We start from the raw sequence: 24,806 nt of genomic DNA, 5'->3' as shown, positions 1-24,806 counted from the left end.
GCCTTCCTTGCAGTATTCATCTCAGTTGAAAGTATCTGTTTGACATCTATCTTCTTCGAGAGCTTCTAGAAGCTTCAGTGGGGTGAGACCATCCGACGCTCACTCCTCACGTATCTGGGAGTCCTTACTGGTAAAGCAGCAGGACTTTGGCATCATATCCATTTCCTCCACACTGACTCACTCAGCTCTAAAATGCTCCCCTTTGTCTTCAAAAGACTTGCCATGGGCCCAGCACACAACAATTTGCTGGTTTTTACCTTCTACTTTGTCTCCATCTTCTGATTCATGTGGCTAACGATCTAAAAAATAACACTTTGGTGTATTAGGAGGGCTGCTATTTAAAGGATCCCAACTAGTTAAAGTAAACATCTTTTGTCAAATGAATGTTTGTCCCTCACCGGTCAATTCCAGCTTAACTGGAATCACCTGTTGTACAGTGTAACTAGGCCAAAATGAGCGGGTCCAGCTGCAGCGGAGCCGGGCCAGGAGGAAAGCCGGGTTTGGGATTTAAAGGTGTGAAAAAGCAGGGTGTGGGATGAGGAGGGTTGAGAGACGTCAGAAAGGCCCTGGGACACAGCGAAATCCTCATGTGACGTGAACCGTCTGTGGCCCACCCCTCCTTCCCACAGACATGAAGTGACCTACACCAGCCCCTTCCGAGAAATGGGGTCTCTAAGTCCACAGGAACAAATGTACTGTTAAAATGAGAGGATTTAGAATAGAGTCTGAGCTCTGAAAGTCCCAAGACAGAAAGCTGGTTTGGATGTTAACTAACCCAAGGCCACTGGACTCACCACCTGGATGCTCCCGGTCTGACTTCCTGAGTCTTCCAGCTGGAGATGGGGCACTGGGGCCTTGAGTTTTAAGAGTTCCAGAATGACAGTGGGAGGGCAGAGGAGGACAGCAGTGTCACGGGGAGCTCAGGGCTGAGGAGGGAGGCACTGAGGCCACCTGGGAGAACCTCGGACCCACGAGAAAAACCCAGTCCCTGGGATCTGAGGCATTATGGGAGCCAAGGGTGCAGGGCACAGGCTGGCAGTTGGGGGGATGCAGAGAGCACAGGACCGGCCCGGAACACTGGCCCTGCCTCTCCCCAGCCACACGTGCACGGAAAGGACGGTGCTGCACACCTCCTAGTGGAAACCTGGGAATAAAGCTGCCGATTACAAGAAGCGACTACAGTTGGTGGGGTTCTTCTGGGAAGGAACCCGGAGAATGGGAGCCGTGAACCACACTAGCCACGGGAACAGCCTTGGTGCACCGGTTTAGCCGCCACGCTTATGTATAAATTGGGATCTCTTTGCCACACACTGAAGGGGGGAAAAGTTCCCATCTTCAAATGTTAAGCTTAAAATAAGACGCTACATGGGTGCCAGTGGATCTGTGAAATGTGCTGACTAAACTGGCAGCAGCCTCTGGGAGAAAACCAGCTCTTTCCTCCCGAGCTCGGAGCGAGCAGGGAGGGGGCGGGGTTACTCTCAGGCCAGGCGGAACAGGCAGGGGGCGAGAGGGGATGCTCACCTGGGCAGGAGGCAACTTGGGTGTTGCTTCCAGAAGCATCTCAGTCAAAGCACCTGCCGGCCTTCCTCTCCCCTTCCCTTCATCACTCAGGGACCCAGTTCCTAGCACATTCGCTGGCAACCCATTTCTATTTTGGTAAGCATTTTAGTGGCTTCTGCATGTATATATTTCTCATGCGTTCTACCCACCAGGGGCTTCCCTAAGGTGTGGACTGGAACCTTCACTCCCCTTCAGACCAGGCGTTGGCTGAGATGCTCCATGCTACCAGGAGACAGTGGGGCCTGAGGGGAGCTGATGAGGCAGGGGGAGCCAGGCCTTGGGTGGCAGTGCCAGAATAGCCACAGTGCTTCTTCCACACAATGTGAGGCAGTGGTCAGGGAGGGAGTGGGACCGATGAGTCCTCAGGTTGCTTATCCACATCAACATGCCAAGATGGAAGGCTACAGGTTCTCCATGTCCAACGGCTCCTCTCAGGAGCTCTGGCTACCACTGGGGTCTGCTGGGAGATGTCCCAGCTCATGCTACCCATTCACTTCAATTAAGTGTCCACACAGGACCTCAGGGGCTGGGCCGTCCTATTCTCATACCCCACACATTCATCCCCAGAGGGATGTCTGCCCCCAGCTGGGAGACGACCGGTCCTGATAGGACATTCACAGCATCTGCTTCTGCAGTGAAGCCCTGACCAGCACGGGAGCGTATCAGCACCCAAGTTCCCAGGATGCCTCCAAGGCCCTGGTGACCCTGAAATGACTCACTTGTCTTGGGTAGGAAAAGGAGAGAGTGGAAAAGTATGGGATGTCCTCAATAACACCTTGTGAACTAGAGACAGTGCTGGCATCCCCTGGGTCACCTAGTTCACTCCAGTTGATGGCAGCCATTAATCTATAAGGGTCTAGTTGGCCTCTTATGGCGAAATGAGCCCCAAATTCAACTTCTTTGGCTGGGCAAAGAGCAGATACTGCTAAATGATATGTCTTTTTTTTTTTTCAAGTGTCAATGGAATATTTATAAAAATTATTATGGCATATTTTTGTTTGTCTACTTATTAACTTCTTTGGCTAGGCAAAGAGCAGATACTGCTAAATGATATGTCTTTTTTTTTTTTCAAGTGTCAATGGAATATTTATAAAAATTATTATGGCATATTTTTGTTTGTCTACTTATTAACCATTCTTCCCTTCTTTCATACTAACAGAATCCCTATAATTGGAGATTAACTATACATCTAGCTAAATTCTAATGAAATGTAAACAGAACTGTTGCGTGAGACTTCGAAGAAGGCTCCTTAAGGTGAATTGATTCAGTTGGGAGGTACAACCTTTTTCTCCTCCCTATAATGTGGATGCGATGGCTGGAACTCCAACAGCCATATTGGGTTATGAGGTGATTTTGATGATAGAAGCCAGCACAGAGAATGGTGTAGAAAAGTGGAAGTCTGGGTTCTTGATAGCATTGTGGGGATCTGACTATCACCAAACTTCTTTGACATGAGAGAGAAATAAATTATTTTGTTTAAGCCACTGTTATTTTAAACTTTTTTATATGCAGATGGTCCTAATCCTAACTGATATAATCATATACTATGCTACAAAGAAAACCACAATACATGGCAAATGGCAGAACTGTAGAGGTCATTCTCTCTGAAAATAGATAAACTAGAAAATAATAACAGAATAATACATTTTTTAAAACCCAACCACTTGGGATTTAAAATGTTTTCTTCTAACTACCTAATTGATTAAAGAGGATTGAAAACTACCATCGCAAATTTATTTAGAAAATAAAAACATAGATCACTATATATGAAAACATGTTAGATATAGCTAGGTACTGGATACACTCAGAAGCAAATTCACAGCCATAAGCACTTTCATTAGAACGAAAAAATGAGAATAAATAAATTAAGCACTCAAGGCCAAATGTGAAAAAACAAACAAACCAAAGAGAGGAGGGAGAGGGGTATTATAAGAACAAAAACAGAAATGAACAAACAAGGAACAGAGAACAGAAAAATTGATAAATACATCCAAGAGCTGATTCCTAGACACAACGCTCACAAATCCAGTTGTTTTCATAAAGGAGATAGAGGTGGGTGGTGGAGACAAGACACAAAATCAATCCAAGAGAAGATCTTTACATTTGAAAACATCAATAATTTAAACTTTTCTACAACGAAGACACCAGAGAGTAAAGGGAAAGCAGCTGAGAGAAGAGATTTGCAATATATGCAAGTCAAAGGATTAGTATCCAAAATATATAAAGAACTCTTACAATCAATCAGGAGAATACAGTCAGTGGAAGAATGGACAAAGGATGAGAACAGGCAATTCACAGAAGAGGAAATATAAATGGCCAGTAAATAGATGAAGAGAAGCACAATCTTTTTGGTGTTCAGGGAAATAAAAATTAAAACCACAATGAGATGCTACCCTTCTCCTATCAGACTGGCAAAAAACACTACCAATGTGAATACCAGTGTTACAAAGGTGTGTGAAATAGAGCCTTTCTGAAGGGAATTTGGCTATCGTCATCAAAAATTTCAATGTGCATAGCCATTTTTGCAGCAAATTCTCCTTCTAGAATGGGCCTTGAGAAGTCCTCATACTTGTGCAAAAAGAGCTTTACAAAGATTTTTCACAGCACTGTTACTTTAATAGCAAATAATCAGAAACAATCTAAATCCATCACTTGGGGAGAGAATACTACTCAGTAGGAAAAATGAACAAATGAATGAATGAATGAATGAAGCAGATCTTTATGTAAGCAAACTGCTAAGTGTAATAAGCTAATTGTAGATAAATAACTATACTGTTGTATTTTTAATGAAAAAATATAAAACAAAAAAATGTTTAATGACAATTCATATGTATGTATGTCTAGAAAAAGGCCTGAAATTTCACAGCAACCTTCTAATAGAGGCCACTTCAGGGAGCAGATTTGGGGTTAAGGGTTGTCAGAGGAACTTTTACTTTCTTCGTATCGTTTGAATTTTGAGCTGAGAGAACATATTCATGTATTACTTGTACAACTTTTAAAATATTCTTCAAAAAATTCTTAGTGGTATTTTTGAATTCCAAAGAATATATTCATGTATTACTTGTATAATTTTACAAAATATACAGAGAAGACTTTTTTTTAATCCTGAGGATATTTCTGAACTCCAAAGATAGAGAAAAATACCAAAGGATCCCAGGGGGCGGGGGGAGGTTTACCTATAAAGGAAGAGAGAATCGGGCCAACTATTGTTCATGTATGAAAGGGAAAAAAGACATTTCCAGAAAGGCAAGGACTCAGAAAGTCTATTGCCCACACACTCCGAGTATTATTCAAAGAAGTACTCTAGCCAAACACAGAAAATACACACACACACACACACACACACACACACAAAGCCTAAATGACTGTAAGGTTTAATACAGGTGTCAAGCAAGGACTCAAAAATCTGATGAGATTCCAAACTATTTCCCAAATCTTGGCAGGTGTGTATGGGTGTAGAGAGCAGAGTCAAATGGAATGTTAAAAGTCTCTTCCTTTGTGGGTAGGGCTGAGGAGGTTATATTTATTATTCAATTATTGATATGGATAAGGTAAATATAATGGGACCTCTCTAAAATATTACAGATGAATGGTAACTAGAGAGAATTGGGATGCTCCTCTTTCAAACGACTTAGGAAACCAAAAGGACCAATGAAAACGATCACTTTAGTACAAATCAGAAAAAGAAATGGAAACAATAACAAAGCTTAATAAGCAAACCGACAAACCGACCACTTGGTGCCTGGGATAAGTGGTCACAATAGCGAGTTTCAGAATAAATATGAATGAGTTCCATTTATTATTAAAATTAAAGACAGGGTTTCTCAAATTGGGTAAAAAAGTAGAATTCAGCTAAATTTTGTCTACAAGAGACATATAATACAAAATGACACAAAAATGAAATGTCACTCTGATCTAAAGGTATAGGCAATGATTTACAAGGCAAATAAACAAAACAGGAATAGAAATATTAACACAAGATGAAGTAAAATTCAAGACAACAGTATCTAACTAAATGGGCATTTCGTGTGTGAGCGTGTGTGTGTGTGTGTGTCAAAGAGGGAGGGAGATTATGACACCAAGAAGGTAAAACTGTCATGGACACATCATTGCATTGAAATACATCCAGCACCAACTGCAAGAAACACGTGGAAATTAAACACACACAATTATGGTGGGAAACTTATAATCCTTCCTCAGAATATTTCAGAACAATGTAGGAGTTCCAGGGAAACTGCATAAGGATAAAGATGTGAATGATACTCTGTCTACATATGTATATATATTTAAATATATATATATATATATACAATGAAATAGTTCACGCATACAGATAAGTCTAGAGGATAACATGAGCATCCACGTGTTGTCAAATCTTATAGTTTTGTCAAACTTTTATGAAAATTTTGTCTTTTGAAAGATGAAACACTTCAAATACAAATGAAGCATTCCTGTTCTGCGAGATTCCAAGCCCTTCTCTCTCTCCCAACAGGTAAACAGTATTATGAATCTGTTGCTAATTATTCCCATGAATGTTTTTATGGATACATGAAAAATGTACCCACAACTATACATAATATTGCTTTGCATATTTTTAAACATTATATAAATGACATCAGGCAGTACTATTACTTTGCTATTATTTTTTACATTCAACATTATTTTGGGGATTTATCCATATTGATAAATATAACCCCTGTTCATTACTTTCTTTCCTGTGTTAAGTATTCCATTTTATGACTAAACCACAACTTATTTATCCATTTTCTTGTTGAGGGACGTTTTGGTGGTTTCCAGTCTTTTACTATTATAAACAATGCTGCAAATATTTTCTTTTCATATTTAAATATGTTTTGTGTATGAGGTGAGATCTAGCTTTCTTTCTTTTCCATCTAGGTAGCCAATGATTTATCAGAGGGTCCATCCTTTTTCCCCTCTGATTCGTAATGTCATCTTTGTTGAAGATCAAGTTTCCATATGGGCACAGGTATGTTTCCAGGCTTTCTATTCTGTTCCATCAAGCTATTTGCTTATCCCTGTACCCAAACCAAACTGTCTTATAATATTTGGTAGAGTGAGTCATCTCCCATCACTTTATTCTTAAAAACGGTCTTGGCTGTTCTTGGCCCTTAGTTTGCTCACATAATTTTTAGTATCAATTTGTCAAGTTCCATGAAAAATCCTGCTGAGATTTTGAATATAGATTTTACTCTGAAGAAAATTAATATCTTGATTGATATCTTCTTTTGTTTGTTTGTTTTATTTTGTTTGTTTTTTTGAGGAAGATTAGCCCTAAGCCAACATCCACTACCAATCCTCCTCTTTTTGCTGAGGAAGACTGGCCCTGAGCTAACATCCATGCCCATCTTCCTTTACCTTATATGTGGGACGCCTGCCACAGCATGGTTTGACAAGCAGCGCCATGTCTGCACCCAGGATCTCAACTGGCGAACCCCGGGCCGCCAAAGCGGACCGTGCAAACTTAACCACTGTGCCATCAGGCGGCCCCATTGATTGATATCTTGATTATGATGAGTCTTCCCATCCAAGACCATATACCTCTCCATTTATTTAGAACTCCAACTTCCTTAAATAAAGTTTTCTAAATTTTTCCATAAAGGTCTTGCAATCTTTTCTTGATTTTATTTTTAGGTACCTTATAGTTTTAAGTGCTATCGTAAATGCTATCTTTTTTTAATAAAAATCATGTTCTAGATGTTTATTATAGGATTATAGACATACAATAAAAATTTTCTATACCTGTCTTACAACCAGAAATCTTTTAAAACAATAGTTCCAACAGTATGCCTATTCCCATGAATAATTTTATTTCTTCCTTTCCAATCGTAATGCTAGTTATTTATTTTTTCATGTCTTATTGTATTTGCCAGTCTCCTTGGAAAATGGGATAGAAGAAGAATTATCAGGCATTCTTATCCTGTACCAGACATTAAGAATTTACCCTTATCTGTTTCATCTTTAAGAATGATACTTGCCATGAAAGGATGTTCAACATCATTAACTGTCAGGGAAATGCAAACCAAAACTACAATGCGGTGTCACCTCACTCCCATCAAAACAGCTATAATTAACAAGACAAGAAACACGAAGTGTTGGAGAGGATGTGGAGAGAAGGAAACCCTCGTACACTGCTGGTGGGAGTACAAACTGGTGCAGCCACTATCGAAAACAGTATGGAGATTCCTCAAAAAATTAAGGAAAGATCTACCATATGAAGCAGCTATTCCACTACTGGGTTTTTATCCAAAGAACATGAAAACACGAATGCATAAAGATACATGCACCCCTGTGTTCATTGCAGCATTATTCACAATAGCCAAGACTTGGAAGCAACCTAGGTGCCCATCAAGGGATGAATGGATAAAGAAGATGCGGTATATACACAATGAAGTACTGCTCAGCCATAAGAAAGGATGAAATCCAGCCATTTGTGACAACATGGATGGACCTTGAGGGTATTATGCTAAGCAAAATAAGTCAGAGAGAGAAGGTCAAATACTGCTTGATCTCGCTCATATGTAGAAGATAAAACACCAAAAACAATCACATAGAAAGAGATTGGATTGGTGGTTACCAGAGGGGAATGGGGGAGGGAGAATGGCGAAAGGGGTGATTAGGCACATACGTATGGTGGTGGATTGTAACTAGTCTTTGGGTGGTGAATGTAATCTACACAGGAATCAAAATATAATAACGTACACCTGAAATTTATATGATGTTATAAACCAATGTTACTGCAATAAAAAAAAAATAAAGAAAGGGGTTGCGGGGTGGGCAAAATGAGTGAAGGAGGTCAATTGTATGGTGACGGATGGTAACTAAACTTTTGGTAGTGATCACTTTGTAGTGTATACAGATGTCTACTTATAATGTTGCACACCTGAAACTTATATAATCTCATATAGTAATTTTACCTGAATAAAAAAAAATAGAAAAAACAAAAAGAATGGTGCTTGTTACAGGGTTTGGATTTTTTTTTTTTGGTAGACATTCTATCAAATTAACAAAGTTTCCTTCTAGACCTAACCTTCTCTTTTTTAAAAACTGTAAATGGTGTTATGTTTTATTTTATCAAATGACTTTTTTCTATCTACTGACATGATCATGTTTCTCCTTCAATTTTTTAATGTGATGAATTATATTAATACATTCTCTAACATTACCATTCTTGGCAAGAATTATTTGATTATGCTATTATTTCATGAAATTTTAAAGCATTGCTGGATTCAGCTTGATATTATTTCATTTAGGCTATTTATATGTAATTTCAAAAGTGGTATTGGCCTATAATTTTCTTCTTGCACTTAGTTCTTTGGTATGGTCTCAAAGTGCCTCAGAAATGAATTGAGGAACATTTCCTCTTTTTTATGCCATTTCAGGAGTTTTACAAAAATTCAGTTTGGCTATTTCTTTGAGTGTAGTCACCTGGAAGATCATGGGAGCCTAGCGGTGATTTTTGGGTTGTTTGTTCTTTGATGCATATATTTCAAACAACTAATTTAATTTCTTTCTATTTGTAGGTCTATTCAAATTCTATATTTCATCTCGCGAGGCAGTTTTTGGTAAACTATCCTTTCCAAGAAATGCATCCATTTCTTCTAAGTCTTCAAATTGATTGCCCCTGATTGTTCAATGCATTCTGATCTTTTAAATTTCTGTTATATCTATAGTTATCGTACTTTTTATTCCTAATATTGCTTACTTGCATCTTCTCTCTTTTTTCTTGCTCAGCGTTGCCAGAAATGTCTATTTAATTAGTCCTTCCATAGAAGCCAGGAATTTATCCTCAAGATATATCTCCAACAATATCAAAAAACATGTACAAGATTATTCATAAGGGTAAAATATAGGAAACAACTTAAACATCCATATGTAGGAAATTAGCCAAATAAATTATGGTACTTCCACATAGTACACTACTTGCAGCTATTAAAAAAAAAAAAAAATGAAAAAGGTCTCCATAGACTGATATACCATGATTTCCAGGATATATCATTAAGTGAAAAAAAACATTGTGCAAAAGAGTTATAAAGTATGCTGCCTTTTATATAAGAAAGAAGGGGAAATATATTTGTATTTGCTTATTTTTACAAAAAGAATTAGGAAGGATAAAATTGTTTACCTACAGAAGATGGGTAGGAAGGAGATAGAAGGGATGGAGAGGGAGACAGAACTTTTATTATGCCTTTTTACACAGCTTTTCCTTTTGAACTATGTTGACATTTTATACATTTCAAAAAAATAAATCAATAAGAATGGGGAAATAACTATAACTGAATGCCAAAAGAAACAAATAAACCTAACTGTGTATCAAATAAATAACACAAACACATGGAAGAAAAAAATTAACTCAAGTAATCTTGAACACAGTTCTCCGTTTCCTCTCAGTAGGACACAGTCAATAGACCAAAAGAACTTCAGAGAAATCTTGGGCTTTACTTACTACATTTCTGGGGGAGTGGCATTGATGTAGCAATCCTGAAACTCTTTTATTTGTATGTATAAGATTTAGTAAGTGAATATAAATTGTTGTTGAATTCTCATTCAGGGAGAAGGGAGGTATAAATATGGAAAGGAAGGAGGGGAAGAACCTTGAGATGTTAGATTGGAACTAGAGGTATTAGTATGAACTCACGACTTTAAAAGTTGTGTCTCCTGGCTATGTCTGCTAAGAGGGCCTAGTAACAATGACACTCCGGTAACAATGAGCACACCTACCATCTAGATCTTGGTTTCTAAATACCATTCCCCTTTGAAAGGAAGCAGGGCTCCTAGGAGAAATGGAGGATTCCAGGATTGGGAAAAAGAAACTACAAGATGAGTCTAGAATATCCATTTATTGTGCCAGAAAGCAGTGAAGTATTCAAAGAATAAGGAGGACATGTCACATGGACGGAGAAACTGCTGTAAGAGGTTCCTATTGGTCAAATTTGGCACAGTTTGTATTTAAAAATGAATAATGACAGAAGTAAATTATTACCCACCAAATACAAAAAAAAAATACACAAGACCATACCAATAGTTTTAAAAAACATTAAATGGGGAGGCAGAAGGGAAAATTCTTACTTATAGGACAGTGCCAACTAACAAACATAGAAGGAATGATATATATGAAATATGTAGAAACTTTTAGACTGGGCAAATATCCTGTTCCCAATCACTTTTCTCCCGGTGGTTTTAGCATCTATTGGTCATTCTTGTCTGTTTCCAGTTTTAGGCTCATATGAAAAAAACTACTATAAATATTTGTGTATAGATCTTCGTGTGGACTTATTACTTGTTTCTCTTGAAGTAAATATAGTCATGTGCTGCATAATGATGTTTTGGCCAACAATGGACCCCATATACAATGGCGGTCCCATAAGATTATAATGGAACTGAAAAATTCCTATCTCCTAGCTACGTCGTAGCCACTGTAATGCTGTAGCACAACACACTACTCATGTGTTTGTGGGATACTGGTGTAAGCAAACCTTCAGGTCCTTCAGGAGGTGTCCCAGAAGACGGCATTGCTATCACAGGAGATGACAGCTCCATGTGTGTTATTGCCCCTGAAGACCTCCCAGCGGGACAAGATGTGGAGGTGGGAGACAGTGATAGTGATGATCCTGAGCCTGTGTGGGCCTAGTTTGTCACCTGTGTATGTCTTAGTTTTTAACAAAAAAGTTTTCAAATTAAAAAAAAAAATTAAATAAAAAAGCCTATAGAATAAGGATATAAAGAAAGAAAATACTTTGTACAGCTGTACAATGTGTTTGCGTTTTAAGCTAAGGGTTATTACAAAAGAGTCAAAAAGTTTTAAAAAATTTAAAGGTTTATAAAGTAAAAAAGTTACAGTAAGCTTAGGTTAACTTACTATTGACAAAAGAAAAATATTTTCTATAAATTTAGTTAGCCTAAGTGCCCAGTGTTTATAAGTCTACAGTAGTGTCCAGTGACGTCCTCGGCCTTCACTTTCACTCACCACTCACTTGCTGACTCACCCAGAGCAACGCCCAGTCCTGTAAGCCCCATTCATGGTAAGTTCCCTAAACAGATGTACCATTTTTTACGTTTTATACCATATTTTTACTGTACTTTTTCTATGTTTATCTAGGTGTGTAGTAGGCTATACCATCTAAGTTTGTGTAAGTACACACTATGATGTTCGCACAACGAAATCACCTAACAAAACATTTCTCAGAACATGTTCCCCATCTTTAAGTGGCCCATGACTGTACCTAAAAGTAGGATTGCTGGCTCACATTGTAAGTGTCGGTTTAATTTAATGAGACTGCAACACCATTTTACACATACCCCTGCCCCCATCCCGATCCCAATTCTAGGATCACATGCTGCACTCAGTTGTTATCTCTTTAGCTTTCTAGGTATAATTCAAGAGAAATTAGGGTATATGGATCCTCTAAAATACTTGTACAATCATGTTCAAAGCAGCACTATTTGCTGTGAACTCCAAACTGGAAATAGCCCAAATGTTCACCAACAGTAGGATGGATAAAGAATTCTCGATATAGTTATAACAATGGAATATTATGCAGCCATGAAAAATAACAAACTAATACTACGTATAACGTAAGGAAGAGTTGACAAACAATTTTGAGTGAAAGAAGCTAAGCCAAAAGAAGTACATCCTGATGATTCCATCTATATAAAGTTCAATAACAGACAAAACAAGAATATAGTGAAGGAAGTCAGAAAAGTGGTTCCCTGTGGGGTTAGTGACTGGGGGTACAGGAGGGGTTTCTGAGGTGCTGGTAATGCTCTAAATCTTTATCTATGTCATGTTTACTTGGATGAGCTCACTTTGTGAAAATGTATCAAGCTGTACATTTATGACGAATGCACCTTTCTGTATGTTTGTTTTGCTCCAATATAAAAAAAAATTAAGAGTAAACTTAACTCTGATTCCAAAACTGAAACAAAAACGATACTGAATCTTTTCTGAGTTAATTTTAAACTTTAGTTTTCAAAAAGCACCCTTACTTTCCAACTGCCCAAGCTTTTTCGGAAAACCTGTAAACAGCATGTCCTAATGACAATACTCGGGATGGAAAATGTGCAGGGACGAAGGCGCTGCGAGGCTCTGTGTTGGGTGTACATATGCACAGTTTCTGTGGAAAGATGTTTGACAACACACATCAAGAGAACTAAAAAGAAATATATGCTATTTTGTCTAATAATAATTTCCCTCTAGGAATTTTTCCCAAATCAACAACTCAATCAAATATTCATGAACAATGATGTAAAGTTATACATTAAAAATTTCTTTTAGAAAAGAAAAATCCTTTCAAAGTAATACTTACAATTGGCGTCCCAAAAGGAATGTAACCTGTGAGAGGAGAGAGAAAAGAGTCAGGTCTTCTAATGCCCCCTCACTCCACCCTACCCACCTCTCAACGGAGATACTGGAAGAGACTCTGGGCTTGGTCTCGCCGTGGCCCGGATGAAGTGGCTCAGGTCGGCTAGGCGAGAGGCACCTCCAGGCCTCACACCTTTTCCCAGCTTGGCCCTCTCCAGGACAGAGGGTTCCGCTGTGTCCCCCAGCCTCCCTCTCTCTGTTCCCCTTTAACCAGACAGTTCTCACTCCCATGCAAAACCCAGAGGCTCATTCCTGAAGGCAGGGCTGCCCAGGGCTGGGGCACCACCACTCTAACTTGGTGGTCCTCCCATGATTTCCTCCACAAGGCATCACAGCCCCTGCCCACACTTGCTTCACAACTCTGGATGTCTCAGAAGGCCCCTGAATGTCCTCCTTCCCTCAGTTTGTCTTTCTAGCATACGCCCTTACTTCTCCGGCATCATGACCATTTCCAGAAAGGGAATTCCCTACCCATGTGAGACATGTACCTCTAAGTGCCAGTGGTCTTTAAATCTCTAGAAGGCTGGCTAGACATCCTCAGGAGAGCAGGAGAGGGCCGAGGTGAAGCACAGCCAGGCCCTGGGTGCTGTTTCCCCACTGCTCACAGCAAGGCTCCCTCCGCCACCCCCACTGCTGTCAATGGCAGCTTCCTGTCCCCAGTCTCTAACTTATAACAACCAGTCAGCAGAGAACCACACTTATCTGAGTTCCGTCTAAAGCAAAGGTTCACATCCCAAGTGTGCATAACTGTGCATGCACATGAGACATCCCTCTCCTATCCGCATCCCTCTGGAGAGAGGTGTAAAGCTTGACTGGGGAATTACAAGAGAAGCCAGGCTCAGGGTGAGAGCTGCTCCGGCCCTGTGCCGGGACTGGGGAGCGCCTACCGCCATGGATACAAGATGCTTGGAGCCTTCGCTGCCTTGGAGGGTCCTCATGGCAAACGGGGTCACTGGGTGCTAACTGCCCCAGTTTGCACGATGATGCCACCTGGTTCTCTCGCCCCCGTGAGGTCAGGCTCTTTACAGGAGGGGACCCTGCCTAACCCACTTAACTGAGAACACTCACTGGTAGAGACTGTTTCTTCAGCTGCCTGAGGACTTCCCAAGGCAGCAGCCCTCCCACCCACCCTGTAACTCGGGGGTGCCTACGCCCCACTGCACCGAGAAACAGCATGGAGGAGGCATCAGCGCTCTATGTGAGTCTGGCCTCTGCTGTGTGACCCTGGGCGAGGCCTGCAGCCTCTCAGAACTGTAGGCAGGATAACCACGCCAGCCCCAGCCAGTGTATGTGCAAGTGCTTTCTAGGCCAGTAAGCTCATGCATACAGAGCTCTCCCTCCAGCGACCACAGGGTGGGGACTTCCTGCGGGCAAGGACCTTATACTCACTTTCCCACCCTCCCCTCTGCCCACTGGTCTCCACAGAATGGCATGCACCTTCCCTGAGTGTGCAGTAGTGCAAACACAGCACATACATTCTGAAGGGCAGGTTACCAGCAGGACCAGAGACCAGGGGGTTAGTCTTGGGATTAACTGCCTGGAAGGGCTGAGCAGGGAGCAGGGCACGGAAGGCAAGGGCGCAGTGTACATAGGTAAGAGGGAGTGACTCAGAAGGCAGGGCTTGCCCCTAGAAGGTCTCAGCCCGGAGGCTGCCGCTAAGTGAGCGGTGTGTGAGCTGGGGGTGGGGCACCAGATGCACCTGTGGAGGCCTCCACTCCACCCTGACTGCTCAGGCAGAAAAGGCAGTCAGGTACATTTTCTAAAAGCTCCACAGGTTATTGGGAGGCCTGGCCAGAGTCCTGCACGGCTGAGCCTAGGTGAACATGCAGGAGCAGGTGTGGCTGTGTGTGTAACGGGCTCTGCCCGTCCGCAGGCCAACACATGTGGGTGCTCCTGGAGCTGTGACCATAGCAAGTGCCCGGGCCGGGCAGAACCAGAGGGTCCCAGGGGCTTACCTGACATTCTAAAGGGCATGAAGATCTTCTCATTGGTGTCCGGGTGTAGAATAGCCTGGCAAGAGCCGGGACAGAGCACAGGGTGACAGTGGGGGAGGGAGAGAGGACCTGGGGAAGGAGGGGGGAGGGGAGGGGAAGGAGCGCTCCCCCAGGAAGACTCAGATGACCAGTGGCAGCTGTATCTTGCCCTCTGGTCTGTCAGTCCTTTCCCACCATTCAGGGCAAGAGAAAACCAAAGCAGGGGCCACCAACAGTCCTTCTCCTCCTGACTAAGGTGCAAAGCTGAAGGAAGGGGAGAGCGGGACTGTGTCCACCTTGCAGGCCCTCTGGGCCCCACACCTGGCACACAGCAGGCACGTGACAAGGATTTTGTGGAAGGAGCCTGCAGGGAAGGAGCTCAGGGGCCCAGGGAAAGGTGAGCTGGCCTGAACTCCAGTCTTCAGAAGCTCAGGCCCTGGGTGCTGGGGGAGAAGGGAGGGGTGAGGTGGCCGGGGGCACGCGGGGAGGGGAACGGCCGAGCAGTAACAGCCATGGGAGGAGGAACTTCCACTGGATCCCCGGGACAGGGCGGGGCAGGGTCCAGGAGAGCAGAAGAGAAGGAAAAGAATCCAAAATCGGATTACCTGCTTGATTTTCTGAGCACTCCAGAGCTGGAAGAGAAGAAGGAAGGGAGGGAGAGAAAGGAAAAGAAAAGAAGGAATAAAAATTAAAAGCACACATCAACTTAAGGTCTCAAAGCCACGTTTTCTAACCAAGAGATCTGGCTCCAAAGGGCATAAGAGGCTCAGGCTGTCCTGGTCACCCCAGGTCTGGCAGCTTCCCTGGGAGTGTGGCCTCAGGGATCCCAGAACAGCAGAGCTAGGGGATCTCACACATCATTTAAACCAAGGGTTCTCAACTCAGGCTGCGCTGTAAAATTACCTGAAGAATCCTTCCAGCATTCTTCTAAAGCTCTCTAGCTGATGCTAAGGTATGGCTAGGTAAGCAGCCCTAATTTAAATGAAGATACTTCAGTTGTCTCCCAGAATCACTACAGGCAGCATAGAGTGATCATTTCAGAGATGGACAGACCGCAGAGTGCCAGAAAGATAAACAAGTGGGTCCTAGAGCAAATTAAGCCTAAACTAGTGCTAGAGGCAAAAATGACGGAACTGAGGAGGTCCTACCTTGGGTACATCACGAGAAGGCAGGAGTCTTTGGAAAAGATAATAATGCTGGGAAAAGTAGAAGGCAGCGGGAAAAGAGGAAGACCAAATATGAGTGGACTGACTCCTTAAAGGAAGCCATGGGCGTGATCTACAGGAGCTGAGTAGGGCTGCTGAGGACGGGCCATAGCGGACATACTCATTCATAGGGTCACCAGGTGTCAGAGCAACTTGACAGCATGTGACAACAACGACAGACTGCCTGGATTCCTGGCTTTGCCACTTCTACCTCTGAGCCTCCATTTCCTCATCTGTAAAATGGGGATAATAGCTGTGCCTCTAACCTTGTTGAGGAGGTGTATGAAAGCGCCCGAGCCGTGCTTTCTAACTGCTTATGTTGTAGATATTCTAATTCCTATTGTGGCTTTCAAATGAGTGGTGAAGTTGTCTCTTTCCAGCACAGCTTGGGGGACAGGCTGGAGAAACAGAACAATTTGTCAGTTCTTTCAAATGATATAAACACTGTGTTTCCTTGAATCTAAGACATCGCTGACCCTAAGACACACTATTATGTGCCACTGAGAAAGAAAACTATGACATAATGCCAAGACCCTTATCAATTAAAAGATTCATCCCATTTAAGAGACGTTAAAGTGTAATAAAGTAGGCCTTTTCGAATCAAGAAAACATGGTGAATAAAAACTTACGTTGTGGGCAAACCAAAAGCCAGTGCATTTTTAATGAGCAAGAAGGGTATGAGGTGAGAGGGAAGATGCGGCCAGCAGCTGATGTTTAAAGTTGTGTAATAGAACTGTTCAGTTAGGCTTCATTTGCATGGCAAGGTTGTCATCTGAATATAAAGTAAGCCGCAGAAGGCCAGCGAGCAGCAAGAATAGAGGTTATAAAATTGATATATTAAAGTTTATGCATTTTACTCACAGCAGGGTCCCTCGAGCCTTAATTCACAACCTAATTACTCCTATTTTAGCTACATCTCAAACATATTTGATTGTCTGCTATTCCAGACCCAGGAGGATTAGAAGCAGGAGATTTTTCAAAAATAATAACTGGGGAATGGAGGGGATGGAAGAGAGAAAAACCAAATGCAGAACCACTGTGAGCTAGAGTGGGTGAGGGAGAGCACAATAGCAAAGAGGTAAAAAAAGTCCTTTGCTCAGAAAGCGCCTTCCGGAAGTGCACCCCCAGCTCCCAGCACCACCCCAGGTACACCCCCAGGCCTGTGCACAGAGTCCTGACCCACACGCTCCACCCCGAATCAGAACCTTCTGCTTCTGGGTCCTGGGGATTCACGGTCCAGCTCCTCGGAGGCAGGGACTTGCCTTTCAGCACTGTCCCCCAGCATCTCCCACAGCCCTCGGCACACAACAGATCTAAAGCTATTCTAAAATTAAAGTTTCATTTTTAAAAACTCAAGATCTCAGGGCTGGCCAGGTGGCATAGTGGTTAAGTTCATGCACTCCGCTTTAGTGGCCCAGGTACGTGGGTTCAGATCCCAGGCATGGACCTAAACACTGCTCATCAAGCCATGCTGTGGCGATGTCCCACATACAAAGTAGAGGAAGATGGGCACAGATATTAGTTCAGGGTCAATCTTCCTCAAGCAAAAAGAGGAAGATTGGCAACAGGTGTTAGCTCAGGGCCAATCTTCCTCAACAACAACAAAAAAACCTCAAGATCTCTTCATATAATTCTTAACAAAAAAGAAAAAAATTCTCCAATTTTCTGATGAACAGCCTGGGGGGAAAGCACTGGTCTAAGACATCAAAGGACAGTGTAAAGAACAGGTGTTAGAACTGGGCAGGCCTGCATTCAAATCACTTACTGGACATGTGGCCCTGAGCAAATTACTGTGCCTCTGTGCCTCAGTTTCTCCATCATAGAACAGGTTATTGTAAGGCAGGGCAGAGACCATGCCTGGTGCTCCTGGCAGTCTGCATCTCCCTTTGTGCACACAGCTAAGCCTCTACGTCCAGCCTCCCCTGAGTCAGGTGGGCTCCTGTGACCGGGTGCTGGCTAACCGGCTGTGGCGGAAGTGATGTTTGCCACTTCCAGGCCTGGCCCCAAAGCCCCCCACAGAGGACCCAGTGGAGGACAGCGAGGCCCTAGAAGGCAGTAAAGCATGAGGTGAAAGGAGCCTGTCCCTGGACAGCAGCATGTGCCAAGCCCCCGAACTGCACTGGACTCTGACACGAGTGAGAAATAGACATTACTGTTTAAGCCCCTGAAATCTGGGGTTGTGTGTTACAGCACTTGCTATCCTGACTACTACACAGGTTTAAATGAGATATGCATATCTAAAACACTTGCCCCATAGAACATGTTCCATAAATGCCTAAAACAGAGGGGAAGTCATTCAAATGAGCAGTATTTTTTAATGGAGTTAATTATTTTTCAAAGTAACTTCCTCTCTATTGTCTTATTCCTACAGTACGCCTGTGAGGTGGGTAGATTATTTTCAGACAAGGTAACTCATCTCAGAGAGACTAAATGACTCAGCCAGGGTCCCTGGGGCCTGGTGGCAGGATGGAGATGGGCACCAGGCCTCCTGGTCTCCAGGTTCGTGTTCTCCCTGCTCTCCAGGGGCCCCATGGAGCAGATCGATGTCTGGTCTGGCCAGGGTGTCTGCCAGGCCTGAGGCACGAGAGGAGGAAGAGAATTGGCTGACATCACCCTCAGGTCCCAGAACCTCCTTCTTGCAGCCCGGCAGCGATGCTCCTCATCAGTACCTGTCACTTCCCACCCTCTCGCCAAAGTCCAGCCAAGCAGTCCTTTAATCGATGGCCACATCCATGTCCTTCAGGTTCAGGGACTGCCTCCTTCACCCCAACCCAGGGAGCAGCGACGAGACAGTCAGGCAGATGCTAGCTCACCAGCAAAGGCAGAAGTTCACAGGGGTGTCAGCAGAGCTTACAGACATGTTCCCCACCCCGCAATGACACCACCACGCACATGGCCCAGGCTGGCCAGTGCCAAAGACAAGAGGCAACGGTAAACCTCACGTGATAATTCCATGCTTTTCTATTTTGCTGAGCACTTCCCCTCCCAGTAGCTATTTGATTCTCACGCTCAGAAACCCGTTTCCATAGGACAGATGAGAAAACCAAAGCTGAAAGGCACGTCCAAGGTGTCCCAGGTGGAGCCGGAACTACAGCTCATGACCTCTAACTCAGATTTATTCATCCTTTCATCCTGATTCATTCATTCACATTTGTCAGACACCCTTCTAAGGGCTTGTACATACAGTCATGGGCCACATAACAACATTTCAGTCAACAACGGACCCCATATATGACGGTGGTCCCATAAGATTAGTACCATATAGCCTAGCTGTGTAGTAGGCTATACCATCCAGGTTTGTGTAACTACTCTATGATGGTCACATGATGACAAAATAGCCGAATGATGCATTTCTCAGAACATATCCCCATCGTTAAGCAACGCGTGACTATTAACTTACTTAATCTCCTCAACAACCCTATGAGGCAGGGACTAGTATATCTCCCATTTTATAGATGTGGAAACTGAGGCAACGAGAGGTTAAGCGACTTGCCCAAAGTCCCATCGCAGCCCTGGGATTTGAACCCAAGCAGCCTGGTTCCAGATTCCCCACTCTTAACCACCACATGCTCCTGTCTCTAAATGCTAACACATCAATGCACACTGTTCTGTTCCTTTAGGCATCGGATATATTTTGGAGCGCTTTCCACATCAGCACACAGAGCAGCCTTATTCTTCCTAATAGAAACCTTGAATGAATATATTATAAACTGTACCCTAGTAATGGACTTTTAGCCTATTTCCCATCTTCTTTTTATTGTGGTAAAATATACATAACAAAATTTACCTTTTTAACCATTTTTAAGTGGCAGATCAGTGGCATTAAGTACATCCACACTGTTGTATGACCATCACCACCATCTATCTCCAGAACTTTTTCATCTTCCCCAACTGAGACTCTGTACCCAGTAAGGCCTGACTCCCCATTCCTTCTTCCCCCAGCTCCTGGCAACCACCATTCGACTTTCTGTCTCTGCGAGTGGGACCACTCTAGGTATTTTGTATAAGTGGAATCACACAATATTTGTCCTTTTGTGACTGTCCTATCTTTTGTTATTATAACCATGTTCCAGTGAATTTCTCTGTAATTACCATTATTATAGTATTAGCACTTAAAGAAAAAGGATAAATGTATGCAGATATCTCTGGCAGGATACAGAAGAAACGAATGGTTACTCTAGGGAGAGGAAGTGGGCAATTGGGGGATTGGGAAAGGGAGACATTTTTTATTCTCTACTTTTTTAATATCTTTAGAATTCTGTATATTGTTCATATGTTACCTATTCAAAAGTAACTGTTAAGAAAAATTAAGAGTGACCACTAGAAAAATAGAAACAGGGTGCACAACTTCTAAGCTCTTCATTGACCTCTACAGAACAGAATGCTACCTGTCTAACAAAATCTATGTCCCCTTCTTCCATAGTAATAGAACAGTAGTGGGCAAGTGGCTGACCTGCTGCACTACATTTCCCAGCCTCCTTTGCGGGGCAGGTAGCTGACCTGCTACACTACATTTCCCAGCCTCCTTTGCAGTTAGGCTTATCCATGTGACTGAGTCCCCCAGCAGCATCTGAGAGGAAGTGAGATGTGCCTTTCCCTGGCCAGCACCTCCCCCTCCATGCTTTCTGTCCTCTGCCTATAAACCAGAGCGAGGGTGTGGCTGCTCCAGCTTACAAGCCTGGGCCAGGCAGAGAGGATAACCCAGGAAGATGGTGGAGAAACATGATGGAAGAAGCCTGGGTCCCTGAATAATCCCGTGGAGCAAAGCCCCCTGTCCACCTGGAACTTGAACTGCTACATGGGAGAGAAATAAACTTGTATCTTATTTGAACCGGTGCATTTGGGGACCTTTTCATTACAGCAGTTAGTATAACCCTACCTACCATAACCCATTTGGGGTTATAGGAAACTGCCCCCCATGACATCAGGGAAGTGTTTCCAGAGGAGAGAGGAAGGCACGAGAACTAAGATGGTGTTTGAGGCTCTGCTTGTGACATCTGGCAATGCTCCCACCTCAGGAGGTTTTTGGGGGAGGTGGGAGGGACATCTCCATTAAGCTAAAATGCCTAGTCATGACCTGATGGCTTTGGGCTCATCCCAGCTCCAGGCTGCAGCAACAACAGTCAGGGTCACAGATTTCGGCCCTGGCTCCGCCACCGACTTGCATGGTCGTCCCCTGCCAGTCACCGCACCCCTCAGACTTACATTGTTTTTTAAATTAATCAGGCAGGAGAAGGAGCAGGAGGTGGGGACAAGTCTCTCCAGTCTCTCCAGGGCCCCTTCCTGTCTGATGAGGCTCAGCCCAGCTTACAGAGCGAGCAGGACAAGGACTCAGGGCTGACTCTTCGGGTCTGGGCTTTTCCCTGAGACCTGCGGGACCCACAGGCCAGGTACCCCCCACAAGAGTTGCCTCCACAAGAGCCACAGAGGTTCCTCCAACCAGAGCTGGTTGCTCATTTGAAGCTTCATGAGCCAGTCCCACAACAGGTTACAGGTGTGTACCATCCTGAGCTGTAAAGCATTCGACAGGGGGCCAAGAGAGACACACTGGACTGCCCATCCACACTGCAAATCTAGGACAGGAAGCCCTGGTGTCTTCTCGCCAGCCACTGAAACAGCTCCACTTAAAATATAATTTCTCAGCGTGACCTGATCTTCGGGCTCAGCCCGTCTCCCTCTGTGCGTCTGGCTGAACATAAAAATGTGCAGGCCTGATCCCTGGAACTTCCCGGCTGCAGCAAAACAAACCAGCGTGGACACGAGACTTTGGACCTTGCTTGACTTCTTAGCTCGGACAGTGAAGACAGAGAGGGTGTAGGGGGAGCAGTCTGGGTGAGTTTGCTGATTTCAGGAAAGGCCTGTGTCTCAGCTGAGCTGCCATCTGAACCTATTAGAACCTCAGTGTAGAGGCCAAGAGACAGGCGGTGGGGTGAGGAGGGGGCTGCCCAGCAAGCTTCAGGAGGAGGAGCGCTGCCTTCCGGGGTAGGGCAGCAGGGCATACCTGCAGAGCCAGACCACAGAGGAGGAGTAACTGCCCTGGCCCCGCCCCAGTCTGGCCCGCTCCCCTTCCCCTCTGCCTCCTTCCAGGCTGCTTCTCCAAACCTCCGAAGGCAGCAAAGACAGAGCCTATTTAAAACAACCTCCAGAAGGTAATTAAACAGAGCCTGAAGGGGATCCTTCTGCAAGGCAAAGGATGCCTTCACAAAACAAAAAAAATCTTCCTAATTTATCATTTGGGCCAATCTCATTATTCCTCACCATTAATTTTGTTGCCATGGTTACTCCCAGGTACTAGGTACACAGGCAAGTGTATGTGGGGTGAAGGCACCCCCCAATTCTACAGGCACATGAAAGGAGACAGAACTTCCCCTCATTCTGCGGCACAGCACACAGCAGCTGGCATGGCCTCCGTGCACACGCGGCTTCGCTCTGTTAAGAGAATGGACCCTGGAGTCAAACCCGCGTTTGAATTGCAGATCTCCCCCTTGCTGGTTATGCGACCTGGGGCAACTTAACCTTTTTGAGCCTGCACTTCCTCATTTGTAATATGGGGATATGCACACTTACTTACTTTCAAGGTTATTGTGAAGATTAAGGAAAATTCACTTATTTAACAGCTATCTCCTGAGTACCCATTATGTGCCAAGCACGGCTCTAAGTCTAAGAATACATCAGTGAACAACGAGGACCAAAAATCTCCACTTTCATAGAGCCTGTATGCTAATGAGGACAGACTAAGCAATAAAAATAATCAATAAGTGGATTCTCTGATCCTTGAGAAGGAGGGCTGCTCCAGGAAACATGGGAAAGTAGGACAGGATGAGGCTGGGGAGCGTGTGCTGGCGGCGGGATGGATTTTGTTTTTAATTTAAAATTTATTGTAATGGGGTCTGCACAAAAGGAGGGAGTGAAGGGTGGGGAACATGCAGGGGACACAGAAACACGATGACATGGCCAGGGTCACAGCTTCTGTCACGGGGGAGAGGGATGAAAAGAAAACGCCAGGGCTGGAGCTGGGGGGAAGATGTGATAAAGGGGCACTGAGGTGGGATTCCCCTCGTCCCCAGGAAGCCTGGCCCCCCAAGATCCCACCTTGTCCTCTAGGGCTAGCGGCTCCTACTTTGCTCCCTGGGCTTTTTCTCCCCTGACAGATGCTCAAATAGGATGATGTTTGGGGCCTGCCAGTAGCAAGGTGGTTAGGGCAGTTTTCATTGAGGTGACACTGGAGGAAAGACTTGAAAGAGGGAGGGAGCCATGCAGATATCCAGTAGGAGATTGTTCTGGCAGACAGAAAAGCCAGTGCAAAGGTCCTGAGGCAGAAGTGGGCCTGCCCAGCATGTTTGAGGGACAGCACAGAGGCCAGTGTGACTGGAGTGGACTGAGTAAGGGGGGGAGTAGTTGAAGGCAAGGTCAGAGATGAACAGGGCTTTGCAGGCCATGCTAAGGACCATGGCTTTCACTGAGTAGAAAGGGTGGACATTACAGAGTTTCTACTAGGGCGATGGTTCTTAATGGGGGATGGGGCAATTTTGCACCCAGGCGACACGTGGCAATGTCTGGTTGTCAGGAACTCGGGGAGATGGGTGCTACTGGCAGCCAAGGGGTAGAAGCCAGAGATGCTGCTAAACATCCTGCAGTGCACAGGACAGTCCCCACAACAAAGAATTATCCAGCTCCAAATGCCAATAGTGCCGAGGCTGGGAAACCCCGGAGCAGAGGAACAAACGATGTAATATATGCTTTCACAGACTGCTCTGAGTGCTGTACTGGGAATGGACAGAGGAGCCCAGGTAGAATGGGGAGACCAGCAGGAGGCTGCTGGGGTGACCCAGCCCACAGACGCGTCTACAGCATCCGGTACAACACCTAGCACGTGACACAAATGCTTCAACTGGTACTGATCACTTGCCTGTTCCATGCTAACTATAAGGCCCAACCCAGGGCTGGCCCATGGGGCAGGGTGCTGGGCAGGATCCCAGAAGCCTAGGGCTAGGGGTCAGGGTAAAGGGCGGGTCATCCAAGCCTTCCGTTCAGCCAGCTTCTGACAAGCCTGCTGACACCCAGAGAAAATTTGGGGTGCAAGGATTTTTAATTCAGTATTTTCTCGGCTATTTTCAGCAAAGGCCAAGCACAGCTGACCCCATTTCCTCTCTGCCACAGGAGGAGACCTGCAGGCTCTTACACCCCAGCTGCCCTTTCCCCTCGGCAGGTTGCAGGCAGAAATCTATCCCGCACGGGGCCTCTGAGCAGCCAATACATTACGCTGGGTGCAGAGTAGGCACTTAATAAGGTGGGCTGGTTCTCAGGCTCTGGGGAATGTGGGGGATGGATGAGAACCACCACTCAGAAGCCTACCGTGGCTCCCAGAGACCTGCTCTACTCACCCCTGACGACTCCAGTAGCTGCCAAGCTCCCCATCCACCTGGCCCTCTACCAGAAGGATCCTACCACCATACACATGCGTGCTACTCCCTTGCTCAAGAGCTTCCAGTAGCTTCCTCTTGCCCCACATAACACATCCAGCATCTCTACCCTGGTTTCAAAGACTTTCACAATCAGGCCTATAACTTCCCAACCTCCTCTCCAACTTTCTCTAATCTCATCTTCTCTCCCCACTCCTCCTCCCTCCCTCCCTCTCTCTCTCTCCCTCGCGCTATCTCTCTCTCTCTCTCTCTCTCTCTCTCTCTC

General features: G+C 44.5%; 1 protein-coding gene across 1 annotated transcript in view; it reads right to left on the bottom strand.

Moving 5' to 3' along the window:
* The window catches only part of SFXN5 (sideroflexin 5), a 108,057-nt gene that overhangs the window by 59,643 nt on the left and 23,608 nt on the right, over positions 1–24,806 (bottom strand). Inside the window, exons 4-6 of the mRNA XM_046660892.1 lie at positions 15,519–15,545; positions 14,896–14,950; positions 12,885–12,910 (exon numbers count right to left, since the gene is read on the bottom strand). Of these exons, the coding sequence (XP_046516848.1) occupies positions 12,885–12,910; positions 14,896–14,950; positions 15,519–15,545 (108 nt within the window). The remainder of the gene's footprint in view (positions 1–12,884; positions 12,911–14,895; positions 14,951–15,518; positions 15,546–24,806) is intronic.

The sequence above is a fragment of the Equus quagga genome, chromosome 5 (genome assembly GCF_021613505.1).
Source record: "Equus quagga isolate Etosha38 chromosome 5, UCLA_HA_Equagga_1.0, whole genome shotgun sequence".
Taxonomy (NCBI): Eukaryota; Metazoa; Chordata; class Mammalia; order Perissodactyla; family Equidae; genus Equus; species Equus quagga.
Note: the sequence above shows the minus strand (reverse complement) of the source record. Positions and strands in the feature narration are given on the sequence as shown.